The sequence below is a fragment of the Pangasianodon hypophthalmus genome, chromosome 4, assembly GCF_027358585.1.
Source record: "Pangasianodon hypophthalmus isolate fPanHyp1 chromosome 4, fPanHyp1.pri, whole genome shotgun sequence".
NCBI lineage: Eukaryota > Metazoa > Chordata > Actinopteri > Siluriformes > Pangasiidae > Pangasianodon > Pangasianodon hypophthalmus.
Genome location: NC_069713.1, coordinates 30,241,163 through 30,263,050, shown reverse-complemented (window position 1 = coordinate 30,263,050; position 21,888 = coordinate 30,241,163). Strand labels below are relative to the sequence as shown.

At 38.1% G+C, this 21,888-nt stretch overlaps 2 protein-coding genes across 3 annotated transcripts; both read right to left on the bottom strand.

Annotated features, from left to right (window-relative positions):
• Positions 1-282: 282 nt before the first annotated feature.
• Positions 283-9,992, bottom strand: LOC113540294 (phospholipid scramblase 1). Of its 2 annotated transcripts, none has more exons than XM_026936710.3 (10): positions 9,855-9,992; positions 5,917-5,952; positions 5,341-5,436; positions 4,360-4,445; positions 4,055-4,097; positions 3,570-3,790; positions 2,880-3,041; positions 2,282-2,443; positions 2,130-2,187; positions 283-2,035 (listed from the first exon to the last, which is right to left on the bottom strand). In XM_026936710.3, exons 2-9 carry the CDS (start codon positions 5,927-5,929, stop codon positions 2,149-2,151), a joined length of 822 nt encoding a protein of 273 aa, XP_026792511.3. In that variant the 5' UTR covers positions 5,930-5,952; positions 9,855-9,992; the 3' UTR covers positions 283-2,035; positions 2,130-2,148. The 2 variants fall into 2 exon arrangements, with proteins under 2 accessions (XP_026792511.3, XP_026792512.3); XM_026936711.3 differs by lacking the exon at positions 9,855-9,992 and adding an exon at positions 6,101-6,306.
• Positions 9,855-21,773, bottom strand: LOC113540202 (phospholipid scramblase 1). Its single transcript, XM_026936514.3, has 10 exons — positions 21,391-21,773; positions 20,444-20,489; positions 19,218-19,259; positions 17,629-17,673; positions 17,462-17,547; positions 16,900-16,942; positions 16,590-16,810; positions 13,735-13,896; positions 12,835-12,996; positions 9,855-12,743 (listed from the first exon to the last, which is right to left on the bottom strand). Exons 2-10 carry the CDS (start codon positions 20,454-20,456, stop codon positions 12,705-12,707), a joined length of 813 nt encoding a protein of 270 aa, XP_026792315.3. The 5' UTR covers positions 20,457-20,489; positions 21,391-21,773; the 3' UTR covers positions 9,855-12,704.
• Positions 21,774-21,888: the final 115 nt, after the last annotated feature.

Below are 21,888 nucleotides of genomic sequence, written 5' to 3'. Positions count from 1 at the left end.
AAAAAAAAAAAGTACTGTATATAAATACAGTCAGGTCCACAAGTATTTGGACAGTGACACAATTTTGGTCATTTTGAGCCTGTGAAAATGCTTCATTTCAATTCCATTGTGGTGGAGTACAGAGGAAAACTACAAAAATTGTGCCAGATACTTATGTACCTTGACTGTATATGTATATATACATACGTAAATCATAAAAATACATATAAACACATATATGATACATCGCAATCCAGAATTCAACAGCTATGTCTACATGAAGAGGCTAGAAGACACAGAACAACTGATTCTTGTTTCTTTATTGTGTGTGGGGTTTTTTTTTTTTGTTACATGCATTGAGAATAATCACTAAAATGTATGAAAATAAACAATAAACAAAAAAATATATAGTTTTTAAGAATTACTACAAGTGGTGAGATAGCTTTTTTTTTAATCTTGTAACAAGACGACTTCATATAACAAAGCTAGTTCGAGGATTTATTGACTTTTAATCACTGTTGCTGTGCATATTATGAAGGTTTCTTAAATACTGAGATGAAGACTTAGAGATGAAATGATTTGTCGAGCACCTTCGTATAATCAGAATGAAGGATTTTTTTCCTTACACTCTAACAGCGATGGATATAACGTTAATGACATTTCCGTTTGCGTCGCTCGTTGTTGTTACGCGAGCGATGAAGAGAGGAAACGTTAGGAGAACGAGCTCATCTACAATCTCACAACTTTGGAACCCCACCCCATCGAATTAACGCCATGTTCTGGTGTTTCATTATCAACCATTTTGTCCAAAGCATCCTGTTTTTCTTGACTTTTTTTTGTGTATTACGTGTAACTTTTGCTACAGCAAAAAGAGTACGCTGCTATGAATTTTCATTCAAAAATACGTCAATCGTTCGCTACAGTTTATTGATAGGGATTTAAAACAGTGGCGTTATTTTCGGAGTATTTTCAGCCAAATTCTGGTAAATGCGTAATAACCATTTACTGATTACATATATACTTGTCTAATGTTAGCTATGTTGTATAAATCGCAGAGATGTGGAAATAGAAATAGCACGAGTTCTTTAATTTTCTTTATATTATTTAAATGATGCTATTCCTTTGGCCTGATTTACTTTCTTAGCCTGGTTAGTTTGGGTTATGTTCCAGTTTGGTGTATCCGAGTCATCACGAGATCGGGAGTTCTATCTCGGCGATTGCACGGCCATTATGTTTCCTGTTTTCTTTGTGAACATCCAGATCAGACGCTATTCTTAATTGGGTTGTTTTTGTTGGGCGGGTTGAGTCATGCATAGGTTCAAAAATGTTCTCAGTTTTGTTAGAAGTGTGGATAGTAGTCACGGGAAGTTATGACAGAGTCTATAGTCCACAGATGGCCCGATGTGGGTCAGGTGAAACGCCTGCGCCGTTTCATATGGAACACGACTGCCTCTCTAGACGCCTGCGTTAGACGAATCCTCCATTATTGATCAAACCAAACGCATCCACCAGTCACACCCCAGGACGCAGGCTTGTGTTCTGCACCCTTGCAGAAAAAACACCCAGTTCTAGTCAGCCTAGAGACAGGCTGTGTACGTTATGGAAGTGTTAAGAGACTCAGTGTTGTCCATTTTCAACACAAAACCTCTGTTCTTTGGTATTTCTGTTGTAGCAATCTGACTGTAATGGTTTCTTGGGCACCGGTTAAAGCCTAGTCTTTGCCAAACTGACCCAATCAGTGGTGATTCTTTGCTTTCAAAAGATTTCTGTCTAAAGAACTTGGTCACCGTAACATTTACGGTGTATACACAACGACACAACGACGCGACGGCACAGTGACAGTCGGACAGCTGCTCAGGAAAATTGCGCTATGGAGCCATCTACAGCTTATAACACAAAAGCACATATAAATGAGAAGTCCCATACACGATGTACATGTACAGTGTATTAAAGATACATTGCATACTTGTAGCAAGAAAGATATATATATATTCTCATGTTATATATATTTGGGTCCAGCAAAGACGTGAAGCACGGACGGCTCACGATGAGGAAACTGGAATAGAAACAAAAGCAGAGTGAGAAGGAACAAGCTGCTATGACTACGAGGTCAAAAATCAAAACATTTCAATATAAATGTGAATACTTACACAGGATGGAACCTCCCACTCAGTGTCTATTCTGTTTATTCTCAAAGAACATGAAATCCTAAAGAGAGCCAGACAGAGGGAAAAGTGAAGTAGCATTTAATTTTACATTTTAATTTTACGCACCTATTTTACAGAATTAACAGGATGCTTACGATGAGAAAACAGGCTCCGAGAAGCACAGCCTTGATCTTCACATCCAGGTCCAGAGGGAACTTGATCCCGAAATTGTCTGCGTCCGTGAAAGCCTCTTGTACGTAGCCTGTCCACTGCTTACTGATGCGGCCCACAGACGCTGTTTCATCCATCGACAAAACCTGAGGTTTAAAAAAAAAAACAACAACAAAAAACACCATAGTACGTCATATGGCATGTTTTGTTTTTTTTTTACTTCATGTTACATGCTAGCTTTATAGCTAACCCTGAATTCACACTAGCAAGCGACAAGGCACTTATTTGTAACCAACTATCAACTTTTTTTTTAAACTCTGATAAGAAACCTTAGTATTTATACACAGTAGCTTCTATAGCTAAATAGTTAAACACAAATTCAATAATGTGCTAATCACTGTGAAAATTTGTGGTTTTGACTAGCTAATATGCAATTCTGTTTAATCTTAAAATGTTATCCATCACATTAATGGGATGCAAATAATTATAGAATTGACCTGTACTTTTGTACATGTATTATTATTATTATTATTATTATTATTATTATTATTGTAGTACATATGCAGAGGGGTTAAAAAATACCTCAAAATTCACATCGGAACAGCATTTAAACGTGCAGCAAGGTCCCACGATCTTCAAAACGTCCTGCTTCTTCTCATTTTGAACGGTGTACTTGGGTAAATAAGGGTGCCACGTCTGAACCACGTACCCGATAGGAGTCCCCGGTGGAGATTGCACCTCCAGCTGAAAGTGAAAAAAGAAAATATTTCAGTCATTAAACTTTGCTAATTCAGAACTAGAAAGTACGCCTTATGTATTAGTTCTCTAACGTGACATACATACAAGACTGAATCCACTACAGCGAACGATTTTAATTTCATCAACAGATATTATTTTAGTTGTATTTTTGGCTAAAAATGTATTTTTGGACTTTTGGATCACTGTGTAAAATGGGTGGCATGTTGTGATGATTATGTTCCTCTAACGGTGTTATAGTGTTTTATTCCTCCTATAAAATATTATATTTATGAAAGAATGATATGTCAGAGAATGACATTTTATCTGTTTATAGTCACTTACGTTATAGCAGCTATAAACTTCTTTTCTCTTAACCAGTATTTTATTGCTTTATTGCTCCTGTTGACATTTTATACACAGCTTTTTGATGCCTCCTGGGTGAGTTCTGTTTCTGAAGTCTGAAGACCCGTGATGCTGACTCACTTCCTGAGACCTTTCGTTATGAAAGTGGTGAGTATTCAGAACATGAAGTACCTCTTGCAGACAGCAGGGGTAAAAGCAGCTGCTGCAGCGTAGAGGACGTGTGAGCGTGAGCACCTCCTGGCCCATGTTGTCCTGGACGTGGAGGGCGAAGGAGCGAAGCGGTCCGCAGCAGTTCCGGTTACAGCAGTCGTTCTCCTCGGCCACGAAGAAGACCTGCTGCCCGAGTGTGTTCTTCACCAGATACTTGTTGTTGGTCTCCCATCCTATAAAAACTGCATTACACAGCAAGGAATTGTGTTTTCATATGCTGCGTTGGCTTTTTTGATAATAGCTGGTATTAAAGATTATAGAAATGGACATTATAGTAACATTATAATGGGATAATAGCGATGACGTCTTGGGTCATTAATAATTTCACTGGTTTAGCGGAAGACATAAGGCCACTTTCCATTAGTACGTGGTTTTTTGTTTTTTTTTTCAGCAGATAAAAGTACAGGGAGCCTTTAGAGTTTAACATTTAACACAAAGTCACTCACCTTCAGCCAGCTCCACTTTCTGGTGAACGAGAAGCTGGTCGATCTGGTCCCCATATAGAGAACAATCACACACACACACACACACACACACACACTTTTTAATGGCGTCAGATGACACAGTGTTCACAGAAGTACACCAGAAGCTTACACGCTGTGTACACATGAACAGCTTTGAGTGAGATCCAGGACCACGCATGGTGCTGACGCTCTGCTTAGTCATCACTGATACGATCAGCTCTCATTTTCCATCTCAGCTTTTCAGACCACGGTGGCGTGCTAGTAACGTTACTAACATAGAACCTCACCTGCGTTAAGTACTCCAGCCCAGGTGGACACCCGGCCGGTCTCTGAGGAGCCGGCATCATCGCCGGAGCCTGAGGAGGAACGTAGCCTGCAAATATGGTGCATTTATTTATAAAATACAAGCTAAAACCCTACAGTATATACTGCAAGAATATACTATAAAAATCCTATTGTCTATATCAGAGGGTCTAAAAGTCTGAATCCACTACTGAGAGCTTTTCATAACATTAAAAGTAACTATAAATGGATAAAAAGTATGACATGTTCATTATTAAATGTTGTAATCGATGGGAACTTTGTGGTATAAGTAAAAGTAAAGTAATTAACAGTAGGTTTTCTTCATCACACCATCCAGTTGGTGATTATTATTATTATTATTATCATTATTATTATTATTAATTAACAGGGATACATTTATATATTTATAATTTATATCCTGAATTTATATATTATATAAAACTGCTTTATAACAATGTCCACTGTTAAAAAGTGCTATACAAATAAATTTTATTATTATTATTATTATTATTATTAACAAAAACAACAATAGTGTAATAACAAGTAGTAACTACTACTAATACAACTACTACTACTAATAATAAAAATAATTATTATGTTCTAATTATTTGTTTTTAATAATTATTAAATAATAAATATGTTGCTAATAATTATTGCATTATTGTTGTTGGTTAATAATAAGACAAAAATTATTATTATTATTATTATTATTATTATTGTTGTTTTTAAAATAGAATTTGTAAAATAAAAAAAAAAGTTTACATAGTGAAAATTTAACTATCAAAATGCAAATACTGAAAAATGTGGCAATATTACAAACATTTAATAAAAACAGAAAGCCTGAATGTAATGTAATGTTAAATAAATGCATTTTTCAGATTCTTAAAATGAAAGCCCATGAAAAAATATGCATTAGTTCGTCATAGCGAACGGAACTAGCGGACTCGGGCGTTTGGGCCGCGTACCTGGCGGGAGAGCCACTTGTCCATAACTGGGATTGGAGAAGTTTTTTCCTGGTTGGAGATCAATGCAGTTGGGTGCAAAATGACCCGTGCGTTGAACTACATGATGGATCACATAGAAACAACATTGGAGAACCCAGAGTGTTAGAGAACATACCTCAACAAACAGCATCATGAAGATTAAGGAGCAATCAAAAACAAGTCTGAGACAAAGTTCTGGACAAATCAGGGTATGGTTATAAAAACTACCAAACTTTGAACTTGTTTCAGATGGTTAAACATTAAATCTGTGATTAAAAACAGAAAAAAAAAAACACGGCACGACAGCAACTCCGCCTAGAAGGGAGTGTCCACCAAAAATTCAGGCGGTGAGTAAAGATAAAATTAAAGGTAACACTTATTCAGAGAAGTAAGCAAGATTCACACACTAGAACATGTGGAAAAGATTTTGGTTGGTGGGGGGAGGGGGGGGGGGGGGGGGGAATACTTATTGCAAGGCACATTATGTGTTTCTATATAATCTAAAATATATAACACTATACATAATCACCATTACACTGAGCTATTACATCGACTCACCAGCTGGATCCATGACACGCAGTGGAAGCTTTTTTTCTGTGGAAACAAAACCAGAACTACAAGTTACTCCTCCATTTCCTGTATCCTGATGTGTGATGGAAGGAGGGGGGAAAAAAATGTGAATTATGTGACATTTTAAAGCATTCCTAGTGCAAAAACACACAAAATGATAAAGGATACATACCCTGACAAACAATGAGAATAGTCGTAGCCTTTTTAAATGTGAACTTGGGAGCACAGAAAGCAGATGTGTTCTTGGGAGCGCAGAAAGCAGATGTTTTTGTGTTCGTGAGGGAGGGGGAGGAGAAACCGAGCGGGGAGGCTTAAAAGGGGGTCTTTCAGTGCTGGACATAATAGGAAGCTGATAATAAAAGTGTCTGGAGTGTGTGTGTGTGTGTGTGTGGAAAAATGTGCACTGTTGCAAAAGATGTGTTGATTACACTGGGGTCCGTCTCTAATATAGCAAGATATATAAATATATATATAAATATTTAAATATAAATGTGGCTGTGTGAGTAGAAGAGCACTAGGACCTGAAAGAATCCTGATTTGAAAAAAAAGAGTCCAGTTCCATTTCCTATATTTTTTTTTCTACTTAATCTCTTATTTTCACTGGGCAATGTAGGGAATGTTATTGTCACGATGCACAGACGTCTCTCTCATTACATTACATTTCCTTAATAAAGCTTAAGAGTTTTTCAGCGTGACTTTAAACGCCCTGAAAAGGGCACACTGTTTAAAGGAAAGGTCATTTTGCATGAAACGCTTTGCTTTGAGTTCATCTAGGTGGCTTTTAACAGCAGTCGTAAGGGCCACCTGCGGGTCAATAGAAAACAAGATGCAGTAAAATGGAGTCTTTTTCATCCCACCAAAGCAAATAGCAAATCATCATCTTCTTTTTCTCAACCTTGGGGGAAAAAAAAAACCCCGAAAATTGCTTTGCTAATTTTCCAAAATTGAAGAATTGTGTTGCTAACTCACAGCTCCAGCGTCCGTTCGGCGTACTGAACTCGGGTTACTGTCTGAGCAGAGCTTTGAGCGTGGACATTCTCCCCATGTCCACGTGGGTTTCATTTTCATCCGGGTTCTCTGGTTTCCTCCCTCCATCCAAAAGCACGCTAGTAGGTGGACTGGCTACACTAAACTACCACTGGCACTGAAATCCAGCCTAATACCTGGTGATCCTGGGATAGGATTCAGATACACACAACCCCGACCAGGAGAAAGTGCTTAATGAAGAGGAACGATGATGCACGGTCTTTATAATGCTATGGTTAATTAAGACTGGATTGATATAATTATAATTAAAGCGACAGGGACGCAAAGGCCAACAGCTTTGTGCGGTTCTAAGTAAAAACTGATAAGGAGCCATTTGAGAGCTGTAAGAGTCAGCTCATATCGGATAACTGAACCAACTGCACTGACTCGGTGGGAATATCCCAAAATATCATTCCAGTTTGATGGCTTGAATCTGTGACCTTCAGCCCGGAACTTGGTCGAAGTCCGCCATCTTTAAGGACGCGTCAATTCTTAAAATGCTCTGAGAGGAGATGAGAGGTTTTTAGTTCAGTGATGTCCTAGACGTAGGTCTATGGTACGAATGCTGCGTCTTTCCAGGGGGAAAATAAATTCCATTTTTGGCATCATGGCAGTTTGAAACAGATGCTTGCTATTAAACATGCTATTCAGATATATTTCAATTTCCAAAGCTGAAATGGATTAATATGAGTTAACAGAGTGTGATTTTTACATTCATTTTGCATGGCTGCTAAATTAAAATCATTTAGCGTCTAATTAAAATTAGATGTCCATTTATCCATCAAAAAAAAAAAAAAAAAAAAAAAAAAAAATGGGTTAGTGATGATAAGCGATTAAGCCTGGGAACAGAGGTTAGCCCTGATGTAACCTAACGCCTAAGATTGTTGTTAGGAATGTTCTGGAATTTGCTTGCTGTGTGTTTCTTTTTCTCTCGGGGCAAGGTCACCTCAGATTGGCATTCTGGGACAATGTTTTGTTGTTCTTTTTAGGTTTCCTGTATCTTCAGGACTTTTAAGAACTCTAACAATGAAGTTATAGGAATAGTTATGTCTAATAACCCCGCCCCTAAGACCTAACTTTAACCAATCATGTTATTTGTAATAGATTTACTATAGTGGACCTGGATATCTCATATTAGAGGGGTAAGTGTGGTAAATTATGTTACTGGTGTTACTGTAAGCACTGTTACCGAAACAACACGAATAAAACACTTGGACGTGTTCTGTTATAGGAAAATAATCAATGATGGAGGGATGATGTGAAGACGAGTTACTGTTACGATGCCTGTAGCTACCACTGAGGACACTGAGGTCATGTCCTAGGTATTTTTTTTTCGCTATGGAGACAGATTACGAAAGAATAGCGCTGAAATGTTCACGAGAACTCCAATGACCACGATCCATTGTTCCACACTTAGCTACAACACAGCTATCGCTATTGCAACAGTTTTGCCTTCCCTTGGAATAGTTTTTTTTCTATTTTGCATTCCTTCATATTAGTTATGCGTTCCCTCATGGGAACAATTGTGCAAGGGAATGCATAATTTTAGCAATAGCTTTGCGTTCCCTTGCAATAGTTTGACGTTCTTATCTATTTTTCCGCTCACTCCCTATAGTAACGTGTTCCTTTGCAAAAGTTTTTGCATTAGAATCAAAATATTTTTTGCGTTCTCTTGCACAATTTATACACAGTGGTAATTCCAAGTGCTTTACGGATGTGGAAAATACAAAGCTAGCTAGCTAGCTAAGCTCGGCGTTATCCATTCATTCGTGAATGAATCAAAGAATAGCGAAATACGGATGTAAACAAGGATGTAAGAGTTACACTAAGATTTAAAATCATTTCTTCAATCATAATGTGATAAATGAGATTATATTATGGCACTATATTTTATAACAGCACAATGGACAGCCATCTCCTTATACAGTCTCTATATTTTAGCCCATATTTTATAATCATTGACAGTTTACATTCTTCATGGAGACAGAAAGAACAATGCAGCATGAACTCGTCTGACCTCTGGAGAGGGAACAGTAGAACAACATTCTGTGCGGAAGTAGAGAAACAAAGTGCAGGTACTGCGAAGGAGTATTTTATGTGTATGTCATGGCTGTGTAAAGTGCAAACACCTCTGTCCTGAAGACTTTCCCGTATCGGAAAACGCACTGACTGTCACAAGGCGATGCCACTGGAGACTCCTTTCATAAATGTTACGCAAACATCGCCTCACAGAAAACATTATCATATCAACGATTATAAGTTTCCTTTGTTAAATAAATACGCATTTTAAACTTATTATTAGTCTTAGATTACTCTAGATTTGGAGCATTCACTATACAAGCTGTTGCTATAGAAACAACAATGTATTAGAATGAGCACATTAATAAAACTCCACATGAATGATCAAATTACAGCATGTTCCTCTGTTTATTGTTTCTGTTAAATCTGTTATTATGAGGGTTGATTACTGATGTAGTTCTACTGCAGAAGTTCACAGGTTGTGTCAGTTTATGTAAAGTGTTAGCAACATTTTTATGGCAAAAAGTCAATATATCAGAAAGATCTTTAAAAAAAATACTTAATGTCCGAGTGTTTTTTTTTTTAAAACTGATTACAATCAGTGCCACTCAAGGGTTATGTAAATCAAGTGAGTCTGATTCATCACAAATGTACTAACGCAAGAGATACTAATGCAAGTCCCAAGCTTAACTACGCTAATGAATTCATAGCTTGGATTTTTAATTTCCTGAAACCATATAAACAATGTCATTCATGCTCTCCAAATCAGTCTTTTCACCAAATTGTCTGCCATTTATTGGACAAAAACATCCTGAACACAATGTGTACTCTTGACTAGCTATAGAAGTCTTGCTGAATGTAGGGGGGAAAGAGTCACGCACCTTCTACCCAGTAGCAGTAAATTCGGTTTGGAGAGCAAAGTAGAATGAGTAACAGCACGACTGGTAGATTTCCACCATACGCTCATGACGTTGCCTCTCTCTCTTCTGCTGTTATAGCAACCTGAAAACCTGCCGGAGAGACATTTATCTAGACACTGGCTTTGCACCAGGCACTGGAGGGCAACTCCCACAAGGAAGGGGTGGGGATTTCGACTACAGACTATAAATTTCTACTAAACCACTGTACATCTTCCGTGTATCATTCCTTTAGTTTTTTTCTTTTCAGAAAGACCTGCTGGGTGAGTGTGTGTGTGTGTGTGTGTGTGTGTGTGTGATTAAGCTCTTATTAAGATCATATTGCACATGACAATGGAGGTAGCTCGAGCAACAGTGAGGGAAATCCTGGGAGATGTACTCCCAGGAGAAATGGTAGAAGTGTGTGTGTGTGTGTGTGTGTGTGTGTGTTTAACTATTAGATTATTACTCAATTATTCACTCTATTATGAATTAAGGTTAACAACAATAAAATTAAAGAGTGTGTAGCTACAAAAGTCTATTATTTATAGTCTATAATTTATTAACCAAAACAACATGTTGCAAACAAATATCTTTTACAAACTTTAGCATGTAAGGGTGGAAGGTACCAAGCCATAGGTACATTTGTTAGAGTATTTGGAGAATATGGTTCACTCTAACTGTACTTTTCTGTGTGTAATCCCTGGCAGCTGGAGGGTAGACTTATGGAGCAGGGGGATGGGCCCATGGTGCCCCCAAACAGCACAAGTGCCCTCTTGGGTGCCCCTATGGAAGGTATAACATGATAAAATGCCCTCTAGAGTGCCCTTACAGTGGAGAAAACATGATCTATATATTATAATACATGATGCAGTGCCCTATAGACTTCTGTAGAAGTGCTCTCCAGGCCGTAAACCCAGTAAAGAATGGAATGCCCTATAGGGTGCTGATATGTAAGAGAAAACATGAAGAGGGTGCCCTTCCAATGGGGGATAACAAGATGCAGAGCCCTATAGGCTCCCCTACATGTAATGAAACATGAAGAAGTGCCCTAATGGGTGCCCTTGCAGTGGAGAATATGTGACACAGTGCCCTATAGGCTGCAAGAAAACATGAAGAAGTGCTCTCTAGGGTGCCCCTGTAGTGGAGAATATGTGACGCAGTGCCCTATAGGCTGAAATAAAACATGAAGAAGTGCCCTCTAGACTGCCCCTGTAGTGGAGAATGTGTGACGCAGTGCCCTATAGGCTGCGAGAAAACATGATGAAGTGCCCTCTAGTGTGCCCTTGCAATGGAGAATATGTGACGCAGTGCCCTATAGGCTGCAAGAAAACATGAAGAAGTGCTCTCTAGGGTGCCCTTGCAATGGAGAATATGTGACGCAGACGCAAGGAAACATAATAAAGTGCCATATTCGCTGACCTTTCATTGCAGAAAACCAGATGTAATGCCCTATAGGCTCCCCTACATTCAAAAAATGAGAAGTGCCCCCTAGGTGCTCCTGCCCTATTCATTCTTTCACCCCTGCCCCTCAGACAACATGTGTCTGGCTCTTTGCTAGATACATGGACGCTAGTAACATGTATGAATTAACATGAGCTAGCTAACTAGCTAGGGAACATACTAAGCTACTTAAAGCCCAACAGCTTTGTTAAAGTTACCTAGCCAGCTATCGTTTACGCTGTTGATGATAATAAATGTGATGTTCACCTAGGCACGGCTCACTTGGTTAGTTAATACAAAAACAGAATAGAAAATAGAATATGTCGGATTGTTTTGTTACCAAACATACGCATACAGTAATTTGATCAACCACACATAGTTCTCTTAATCCGTACGCACAATAGCTATTGTATAAAGTGCGATTTCTTATTAGACACGAATCACCTGGTAACATGCCGCACCTTAAACCCACAGCTGAATTCGCTTCTCCAGTAGGAAACGTCGTAGTAAGGTTTACTGCAGAGAATATGGAGCAACAAGCAGGATCAGGATAACAGAATTCAAATCCAGTTAAGAGCTAATGGACATGTAATGCAGTAAGTGGCTATGAAATCATAGAGGACATCCATTAAACAAATGGTACACTTGTACAAGCAGCACACACACACACACGGGAACACCACACTGAATAATGGCTGACAGTTATCGTTAATGATGCGCGTGGTCTCTTCCAGGAATTGACTGAAAGGGTTGATGAGTATGAAAATGTTGTAAATCAGACACTATGGCCACCTTCACACTTACCAGATCACAAAATATAAGAAATAATGAATGGGAGTAGTATTTTGAGCTGATAGTGTGCTTTCTAGTTTTCTAGTTTTCGTGACATTTTTCTGTTCTCACACTAGCCAAGCGTTTATCTAAAGAGGCATGGGTTCTGCTTTCTGAGTTTTGGTTCCTCTCAATGTTTCTTCCTGTTTTTTTGTTTTTTTTTCTTTCATTTTTTTTTAAACCACTGTCACTTTTGGCTACCTTGATTCCAGGGCCTGGACTCAGATTTCTATAATGCTGCATTTTGCACAAAGCCATGCTCTTTTGAAGTACACATACACAGGAAATTTTCAATTTTAGTTGTTTTTTTTTATTTTTTATTAATTTTTTTTTTTTTGCAACCGTCATTGTTCACAAAGCAGCATTACAGAAATCTGAGGTCAAGGCCCCCTGGACTCAAGGGAAAGTGTCAATGAGAGTGTCAATGGGAGTGTCAATGATTTAATAAACATGACAGCTTGATATAAATACATACAGACACATGTACATACAAATACATACACATGTACAATATAATCTAAAGGATGCTCCATGATATTTCTTTTATTAATATTAATGATGTCAGTCCTGTTTTGGTGAATGCTCAAAAAACATGAAATCCTGTCAAACAAACAAAAAAAAACATTAGTTTCTCCTACCATACACCATGTATAATAATATCCACATTAACACACACTGAAATCCCACTTACAATGAGGAAACAAGCAGCCAATACAACAGCCTTGATTTTAACATCCAGATCCATGGGAAACTGCACACCGAAATGATCCGCGTCCGTAAGCATTTCAGTGTCCAAGCCTGTCCATTGTTTGCTTATCCTACCGATTTCTGAAGCCTCGTCCAGGGACGTGACCTACCAGAAAAAAAAATACAAAGTAATGATTAGGTTATTGGCTGTGCATCATATACATAATCAAGTGAATTTATATATAGTTTTCAATGTGCAAATAATGTTCATTTGGCCGATTATGGATCCTGCGCTCTCCTGTGTTAGATTAATTCTTTTACTAAATTAGGTATTCGGGCTAAACCCTGAATGAAAAAAAATGAAAACATTACAGGAGGGTGTTCGAGAATCAGAAAATGGCATAAGATTATCTGAAAATGCCAAAATACAATCTCAAAAAGCCTAAAAAAAAGTCTCATGAATCTCAAAATGCCGAAAGAAAATCTTATAATGAAAAAAGGAAATCGCAACTTGCCAAAATAAATTCTTGAAATTCCGAAAGAAAATCTCATAATGGCAAAAGAAAATAATAAAATGTCTAAATAAGATCTCAAAATGCCAAGGGACAATCTCACAATGCCACAATGCAAAAATAATATCGTAAAATGTCAAAATAAAATCTCACAATGCCACAATGCAAAAATAAAATCTCAAAATGTCAAAACAATATCTCAAGATACCAAAATAAAATCTCATAAATCACAAGTGCCAAAAGAAAATCTCCTAATTCCAAAATAAAATCTTAATGTCAAGCAAAAATCCTCAAAATGCCAGAATAAAACCTCAGAGATAAGGTATTGTTAGAGATTGTCAGAGATAAGGTTACTGATGTACTACAGTAACTTGGCGGTTTACACGCAGAACCTTAAAAATGACGTCTGAGCAGCAGTTACAGTCACAGAAAGGTCCGACGATCCGCAGCACGGCTCTCTTTCTCTCATCCCTGATGGTGAACTTGGGGAGGTACGGGTGCCAGTCCTGCATCACATACCCAATGGCAGTGCCAGGAGGGGCCTGGACCTCGAGCTGAAATACACGACGTATTTCATATGTAGTTATAAATAACGATTCTCTATAAACAGACAGCATTATGAGGGTTTATATTTTAAAACAATAGTCTAGCATTAGTGAGCCGTTACCTAACAGACTTTGCTAAAAGGACATCAGTGAGAACAGTTCACATACTGGATCAGAGATAGAGAGAAATAAGTGCGTCGGGAGAGGAAGGGGGATCGGAAACTACCTTCAGGAAACAGGAAACAGGAAAAGGTTTTAAGAACCTATACGCTAGAATACAGACAGAAAAAAAGGCATGAATTAGATTTTAATGATCTTACTCCTTTAAGAGCTTGATATTACATCATCAAAAATTCACAAAAAGTCTCATTCACAAGTTAAATAACATTAAAATACCAATGACGTCTTTGGAGTGACCAACCATTTTAAATAATGTCACTGTTTGCTATAAGCTGATGTTCCAATGATTTGCTCATCTGTGTTCACTGTCCCATTTAGCTCCACTGAGTTACTACTATATACAAAAATGGGAACTGCAACAGGTGCTAATAGAGGCCCACTGGGACAGGAATCACGCTGCCCCATGCTCACATATTATGAACATTTTCAATGGAGCAGAAGGGTTGCCAGGTACAGGGATTACACCAAAATCGGCTAGTTTAAAAATACTTGGATAATACTAATACTTAAATAATCAGAATTAAATCTAACACATTTCTGCAAAGTGGAAACAGTGTGTTGATGATGTACATAAGGGATTATGGAGTGGATACATTAGTGTTCGTACATCAGAAATGCGTGCGCACCACAGTGACCCTGTTTCTCCATGCAAAGATTGATAAAAAGAAGAAAAATGTGTTCCATTTTTTGGACTAGATTCAGGTTTTTGAAAAGTAGCCGGGATGAAAATTTTGCTGAAACTTGGCTAGCCTGGTTAATGATATTAGCTCTTCTGTGTTTTTCTCTCACACTGTGCTAACGTGACAGGAAACACACCTACTGTATGACTACAACCGAACAAAATGATCTGCTAGACTGTACACTGGATGATTATACACTGTGAACTCTTCACCATAGCAAGGGCTCAAAATTGTGAAAATGCTACGGATAAACTGTAAATGTTAGCAACATCGGATCTGGAGAAGAAACAGGAGTACTACTTAAAGATAAGTGATTTGTTCTACACGTGGACCTGGAAGGGAAATTCACCTGGCTTCCTACACATTTGTGTCCTAATCTGTATGTAAATGATGTAACGCTATGTGCATTATTTCTTTGCTACCTCATTTGAATGTTTCCCCTATTTGAGGAAACAGTGGTGGTTAATGCAAAATAGCTAAATTTGGTCTTATGACTAGTGTCACGTCAACGTCGGAATCGGCTTTGTTTGCAATACAAACAAGGCTGCCGTCAACCACATCTTCCAGACTGCATCACGGCCTACAGACACCCAACACACACTCACCCAGTCAATTTCACCATGCTTCTAATTACACACACCTGAACTCAGTCACATGGTACTCACCATCACAGCATTTAAGGACCTTCAGTACACTTACCTGTTGTGAAGTAAATGCTCCCATACCTATCGAAAGCAAGCTTTATTTCAGTGTGTTTGCTTCAGGGTTAATATCTCGTTTTCTGGCTCCTGGTTTATGTCTTTGCCTTCGTTGCTCTGTTTGTACATCACCTGACTCCTGCCTGTTTATTGATCCTGATTCTTGATGTTTTGGATTTGTCTGCCTGTTTGAAAATAAAGACACTTTACCCGCAATTGTCGCCGTCTCTGCCACCTGACATCTAGATCCGTGTTCGCCATTCTCTTTTAAAATCTAGACCTACAGCCAACATAATATGTGCTTTTGAGAAATAAATGTCTGCACAGTCAACTGCATATGGTGTAAGAAGCTGGGAAAAGTTTTTTTTTAATTGGTTTTATTCGAACTGCATGAAGTGCAGTTGAAGTAATTTCTCCTGCAGTTATTTCTGTTATGCTTTAAAGCTAAATAAATAAAATCTGTACGCTGTGGCTGAGGGAATTCCCTCGTGATTGGCGCTGTGTGAAGGAGCGCTTTCTGAGCCACGGGTTGCACATCGCTATCCAATCCCACCTGGCTAGTTTAGAGTCAGATCAGCGGTGAATGCCGGCTCATTTTCAGGGAATGGAGTTGAACATGGTGGAAAAAACCTCTTCGACACTGCTGTAGCACATCCTCCATCCAGGAAAGTCCAGTTATTGAGCTATGATGAGGTAAGCTAGGGCTCTGTTGCAGACATGAGCTTCCATGCTGCGCACTCTCAGTTTCAGAATCAGTAATTTCAGTTAAGCCACATCTGCCAGGTCATCCACATGAGTGCATTTTGAAAAGTAGTATGTCCTTAAACAGTGTCATATGATGCACAGATTTATTATTTTGCACATTTATTGCACTGATTTATTTATTTTCATTGTGCAGCTTAAAAAAAAAAAACATTTAAGCTGGAAATGTAAATTGTAGCCTGTGTAAGGCTGTTAACTGAAGTGCAGTTTGATGAATTCTTTGCTGTTTATCAGTTTAACAGAACTAATAAAATAGCCTAAAAATAGTCCTGAATCAGTTTTGGCTTTGACTATGGAAAATACAAGTAGTCGAGTACTTTTTTTAATTATTCTTTGAATAGTAAAAATTTATCATCTTAATTAAGTCCTCTTCTTCACGTACCTCCTGTAGGCAGCAGGGAAAGCAGCAGCTGCTGCACTTTAAAGGCCGTGCGAGAGTGAGCACTTCCTCTCCCATGTTGTCCTGGAAGTGGATGACGAAAGAGCGTGCAGAACCGCAAACTATCCGCGTGCAAAAGTCACTCTCTTCGAAGGCAAGCCACACCTGCTGTCCCAGGCTGTTTTTCACAACATATTGGTTGTTGGTCTCCCAACCCAATATAGCTTAGAGAAAAAAAAACCAGAAATAAAAGTTTCACTTCTGCATATGGTGTGTGTTTAGTAATTAAATTAAGAATAGTTTTGGTCTCTACCTTCGATTAGTTCCACCTTCTGATGGACAAGGAGCTGGTCAACCTGAGTGTGATAGTGTAATTAACACTTCAGGGTTTTTTTTTTTTTAATTATTATTATTTAATAATGGTTCAATGTATACAAGAAAGCTCCAACAAGAAGCTGAGGGACATTCAGACATGTTATTAAAAGAAAGAAAATTTAAGTTAAAATAAAATTTAAAAAAAAATCTAGACAGACTACAGCTGCATACTCAACATAATGTTTAGGGTTTTCAGTTTAGTTTACAATGTTTAGTTTTCACAGGTATTTCTTTAAATTGTGACTTTAGAAAACATGAAGTAAGGAACAACACACTGGGGGACGTGCTGTTTTACTAACACAATCAACCTGACAGAAACTAACAGCACCTCCTGAAGTGTTTTATTCCACATATACCACAGCAATTTGCAGACAGTTACAATGTTTAATTTATTAATCTATGTGTAGTTTTTATCCATTTACAGTTACGTTTAATGTTGTGAAATTTCTGCGTTGTTTGAGCGTCGTTCCAATGAGATTATGGCTTATATATTCCTTCACCTGGGTTAAGTACTCCAGTCCAGGCGGGCATCCAGGTGGTCTCTGGGGGACGGGAAGTATCATGGGTATCTGAGGTGGCACATACCCTGGCGCAAACATGCAAACAGTGAGTGCAGTGTCCGTGACTGAAGGTGCACGAAGTTGACGTAATGTTTTTTTAAATGTACCTGGTGGAAAGGCCATCATTGCAGGTACCTGAGGGGGCACAAAACCTGCAGGGAAGGAATACTGAACTTTAAACATGTCAGTACTGTCTGTTTGAGAAAGAGTGAGGATCAGTTCTGTGGTAGAAACTTTAGAACTCTTTTTTTAAATATATATATGTATATATATATATATATATATATATATATATATATATATATATATATATATATATATATATATATATATATATATATATAGGAAAGAGTTGTAGATAAGCCCTCTAACATAACACTAAGGGTGCTTTCACATATGAAGCATTTCGTTAGGGGTGGCCAGTTGACCAATAACACACTTACAACTACATTTAAACTACTAATGTAGTTTATTTGAAGGGTATATTCCCTTGATGGTCTTTTTTCCATTCTTCAACTGTCCAGGTCGGGTGACCCTGTGCCCACTGTAGCGTCAGATTCCTGTTCTTGGCTGACAGGGGCGGAACCCGATGGTTTCTTCTGCTGTTGTCAGCCATCCGCCTCAAGGTTTGACATGATGTATGTTCAGAGATGCTTTTCTGCTCACCACGGTTGTAAAGAGTTGTTATTTGAGTTACCATAGCCTTCCTGTCAGCTCAACCCAGTCTGGCCATTTTCCTCTGGCCAACTCGTTTCAGCAAATGTGACGCTCACTGGATGGGGGGGGGGGGGGGGGGGGGGGTGGGATAGAATAAAAATCGGCCAAGCCCAAAATGCCAAAATATTAAGCTTTTAATGGTCTTAACAAATCATTGGTCAGGAAATTAGCAAGAATTTAAACAAATACTATAGAGCTGTCTCTGCTCTACCAGTCCTGGTTCCATTTATGGGCTTGTTATCAGGCCCTGATGCAGGGCTGCATCAGGTGTGGCAGATACCAAATAATCACTAATCTTTTAAGAAAAAAACATCTCAGAAGATTTTTGGAAAATTTCGTACACCCAGACGTGTGTTAGTTTGAATTTTATGTCAAACATTTTAACCATCGTCATGATTTTACCTTTGCGTACAAGAAGACTATATGAGGGAATTTCCTTGTATCGAGCTTTTCCCCAAAACGGTTCACTGCAGCAAAAGGAAATGAGCAAATGGTGACACAGGAGCTCTCCAAAGTGCCTTTGTTCAATTCCTGCTCATTTTCTGACCAATGATTTGTTGCCAAGACCATTAAAAGCTTAATTTTTTTTTTTTTTTGGACAGGAGTGGATTTAGAATATTCCCTATTGACAAATGGAGAAAGCGTCGTAGGCAGGAGCCAGCACTTTAATCCAGGGCTGCACAAGTCAGGTGATCTACCACCCCGGAGATGATGCTTCATGGTTACAGTGTCAAACTGTTTTACTTGCGAATGAAGAATTACACCATTGGTACCAATTTTGGTGGCTTTGTCAATCTGTACTTATTTCGCTATTTTTTTTATGACAGGTGTCCAAGTGGCATCACATGGTTGATATTTATTGGTGCATAAACTCATAATCAAAACCTTAGTCCATAATAACTCAACTAATGGCAAGAGGTCCAGCAAGACCATTAATGGAACAGCATAAATGGACAAATACTATTAATACCTCACTCACCCGGAATCATGGGTACGGTGCCTGGAGGGCAGGGAAGTTCTCCTGATGGATCAAATATCGAATGGTTAGGGAAGGTAATCAAGTTTTATGGAAATATGATTGCGGTTTCTCTTTCCTGGTGAATGGTGTTGTAGGTGCGAATATATTGACCAGTATCAATCATGAACAACAGTTAAAACCATATGTTCTTTATGCAATAGGTTCCTGAATTCAACAGCTCATAAACACATGAATTAAAAAAAGAAAAAAAAAAAAAAAACAGTGAATTTGTGAGCTTATATTTTCTGAAAAGTCATGCACAAGTTTTCGGAAGAATCCCCCAAACTGCCTTCAAATTCCAGGAAATTCAAAGGTGAGCAAACATTTTGCAGTCATGAAATGTGTACTCAGCTGTGGCTCATACAGCATGGGATGTATTTTGTACACTTTTCTGGCAACAAGCTTCAGAATCTTAAAGACTGCAATCTTGAAGATTGGCTCTCTGTACTTCTGTGTATATGCACTTCACACCAGTTCCTAATCGCAATATAAATTTGTGAAGAGAATTGGGTGTTCGGAGATAAATATGACCACAGGATTATAAAAAGTCCGCAGTCTTTAATAGTTTTTCAGGAGTAAGTGGTGAGTAAATATTACTGGCCAAATATTATCACTCAACCGATCTTTTCCTGTGAATGTAAGCAGCTCTAAAGAAACCTAAAGAAACTAATATATATTTGCTTTGTGTGTGTGTGTGTTGCTACATTTGAGGTAGGGGATAAATTGTATAATTTTGTCAGATGGTAAGGATGTCACAACATCAGAATTTTCTTCAAAGTCACACTATTTGGTGAGCCAGTATCATATGAACTTCCAAACATTTGACAGTAAGTGTATTTCCTGTAATTGTATTACAAGTAAGTCAGTGTAAGTGTATCACAAGTAAGTGTATTTCCTGTAATTGTTCCATCATTTCCTTTGGAAGTGATTCTAATGACAGCCTGTTGAAATAAGCTCTGTTGAGAATCTAGAGGCACAGATCACTTTAAGCTACAACCAGAAACATGTCTTGAGTGGCAGATTGTCTCTCTTAATGGCCAAGAGACATTATAAAGTGTTTGAGTGGTATTTTTATAAACACATGGATAGTTATACTGAGAAGTGGAAAGGGGGGGGTGCAGTCCAAATGATTTCGCTTCTCAAACTAGCAAAAGTTTCTTGGACTGTATCAGGAAGTCATATCCTACCTTGTGCATGCATGGTTGACGTTCAACGCTCTCCTGAATGAGAATACTGCAAAACATGAAGGACCAGCCTTGATACAAATATTTCCATGGTTGTAATGAAATTATGAAGTTAATTCAACCTTAAACTTCACTGCATTTAAACCCACCTGCTGAAAGACATGATGTGCCTCTCATGCACTTGCACTTCTATGAATTATTCAGAATTTTTCTCATCCTGAATTCTCAGTGGTGTCAAAGCGAGTATAGTGTTTCATTTAAAGTTATACAAACAGAGAAATACAACAGACACTCCACTTGGTGTCAAACTGGATTTAGGATTTCCTTAGGCTATAACAGTGAACAGCAGCCATATTCCTAGTCCTAATAATTAGGGGGATAATTTGAGATTCAATCCGTACTTCTTACTTCACTCTAAGGAGAAAAGGTACTAAACTGTCCCGTTTCTTTTGTTTGTACCTTTAATATCCATCTTTCAGCTGGAAACGTGTATATAATTTGTCTTTAAGAAAAGATTCAAGATGTGCAACTGGACCATAATTAGCTTTAGAGTAACATTTTAAAAGGTATAGCATATGCACCTTTCCATGTACAAGATACTTTCCAAGTACAAGATGCACACTAAATGCTTGAGAGCACTACCAAAGTTAAGTACCCTTTCTTCCAAGCGTGTATGAGAACAGTAGCTTTTGATGCATGCGGTTATAAGAACTTAAACACTGACATAAGGGAAATGTGATTAAACAGTGAAGTTTTCAATACAACTGTTTACAAACCTAAATCAACTACATCTTTTTTTTAAACTAGAACGCTTCACATAAACCAAAGGATCGGTCAAGCTCCACCTTCCTGTGCACCCTCTTCAATTTAACTCCTGTTAATAATCAGCTTTTTTTTTTTTGTCCAATATAGTAACCTACACCTCTCTCTTCCACTCGTAGCATACTTACAAGTTTTCCTCGTGGACAGTCACAGCTTCTGTCACTTCCAGCGTCCACATTTACATAACGAACTGTTAATTCTTCCTTCAGTACCTATTCTTCCCATAGCATTTCCTATAGCTAAAAAAAAAAAAAGGACACCTTATATGCTACAGAACACTCTAGAAGGCTTAATAATCTCTCCATCACACGGAAAGGTTGCCAGGTGGTCACAAACACCACCACACACCCTCAACATACCCCCTCTTAATTTTTAATGACTGTTGCTTGACACTCGGTAATAGTTGTTGTGGGGATAGGGATCATTGATAACAACCAGCTACAAGGCTGACTGCAATATATTAGAAGATGAAATAGAAGTGGTAATAATGTTATAGAAGAAATAGTCGATGAAGTAGATGTATGGTTTTAAGTAGTAGTCGAAAAAGTAATCACTAAGTAAGTACTAAGGGACAGTTGTGTATTAATGCATCAGTGGTAATGAAGTTGATTCATCAAATCATGAGT

Bases quoted from the DNA above. Each gene is read 5' to 3' on its own strand.
- LOC113540294 (XM_026936710.3), bottom strand. The intron at 4,446-5,340 runs GTACGCGGCCCA...CCATATTTGCAG, and splicing joins ACAAGTGGCTCTCCCGCCAG to GCTACGTTCCTCCTCAGGCT. The intron at 4,098-4,359 runs GTGAGGTTCTAT...TATGGGGACCAG, and splicing joins GGCTGGAGTACTTAACGCAG to ATCGACCAGCTTCTCGTTCA.
- LOC113540202 (XM_026936514.3), bottom strand. The intron at 17,674-19,217 runs GTGAGTGAGGTA...CCTTCCCTGCAG, and splicing joins CACCGTACCCATGATTCCGG to GTTTTGTGCCCCCTCAGGTA. The intron at 12,997-13,734 runs GTTCTGCGTGTA...TTTTTCTGGTAG, and splicing joins GCTCAGACGTCATTTTTAAG to GTCACGTCCCTGGACGAGGC.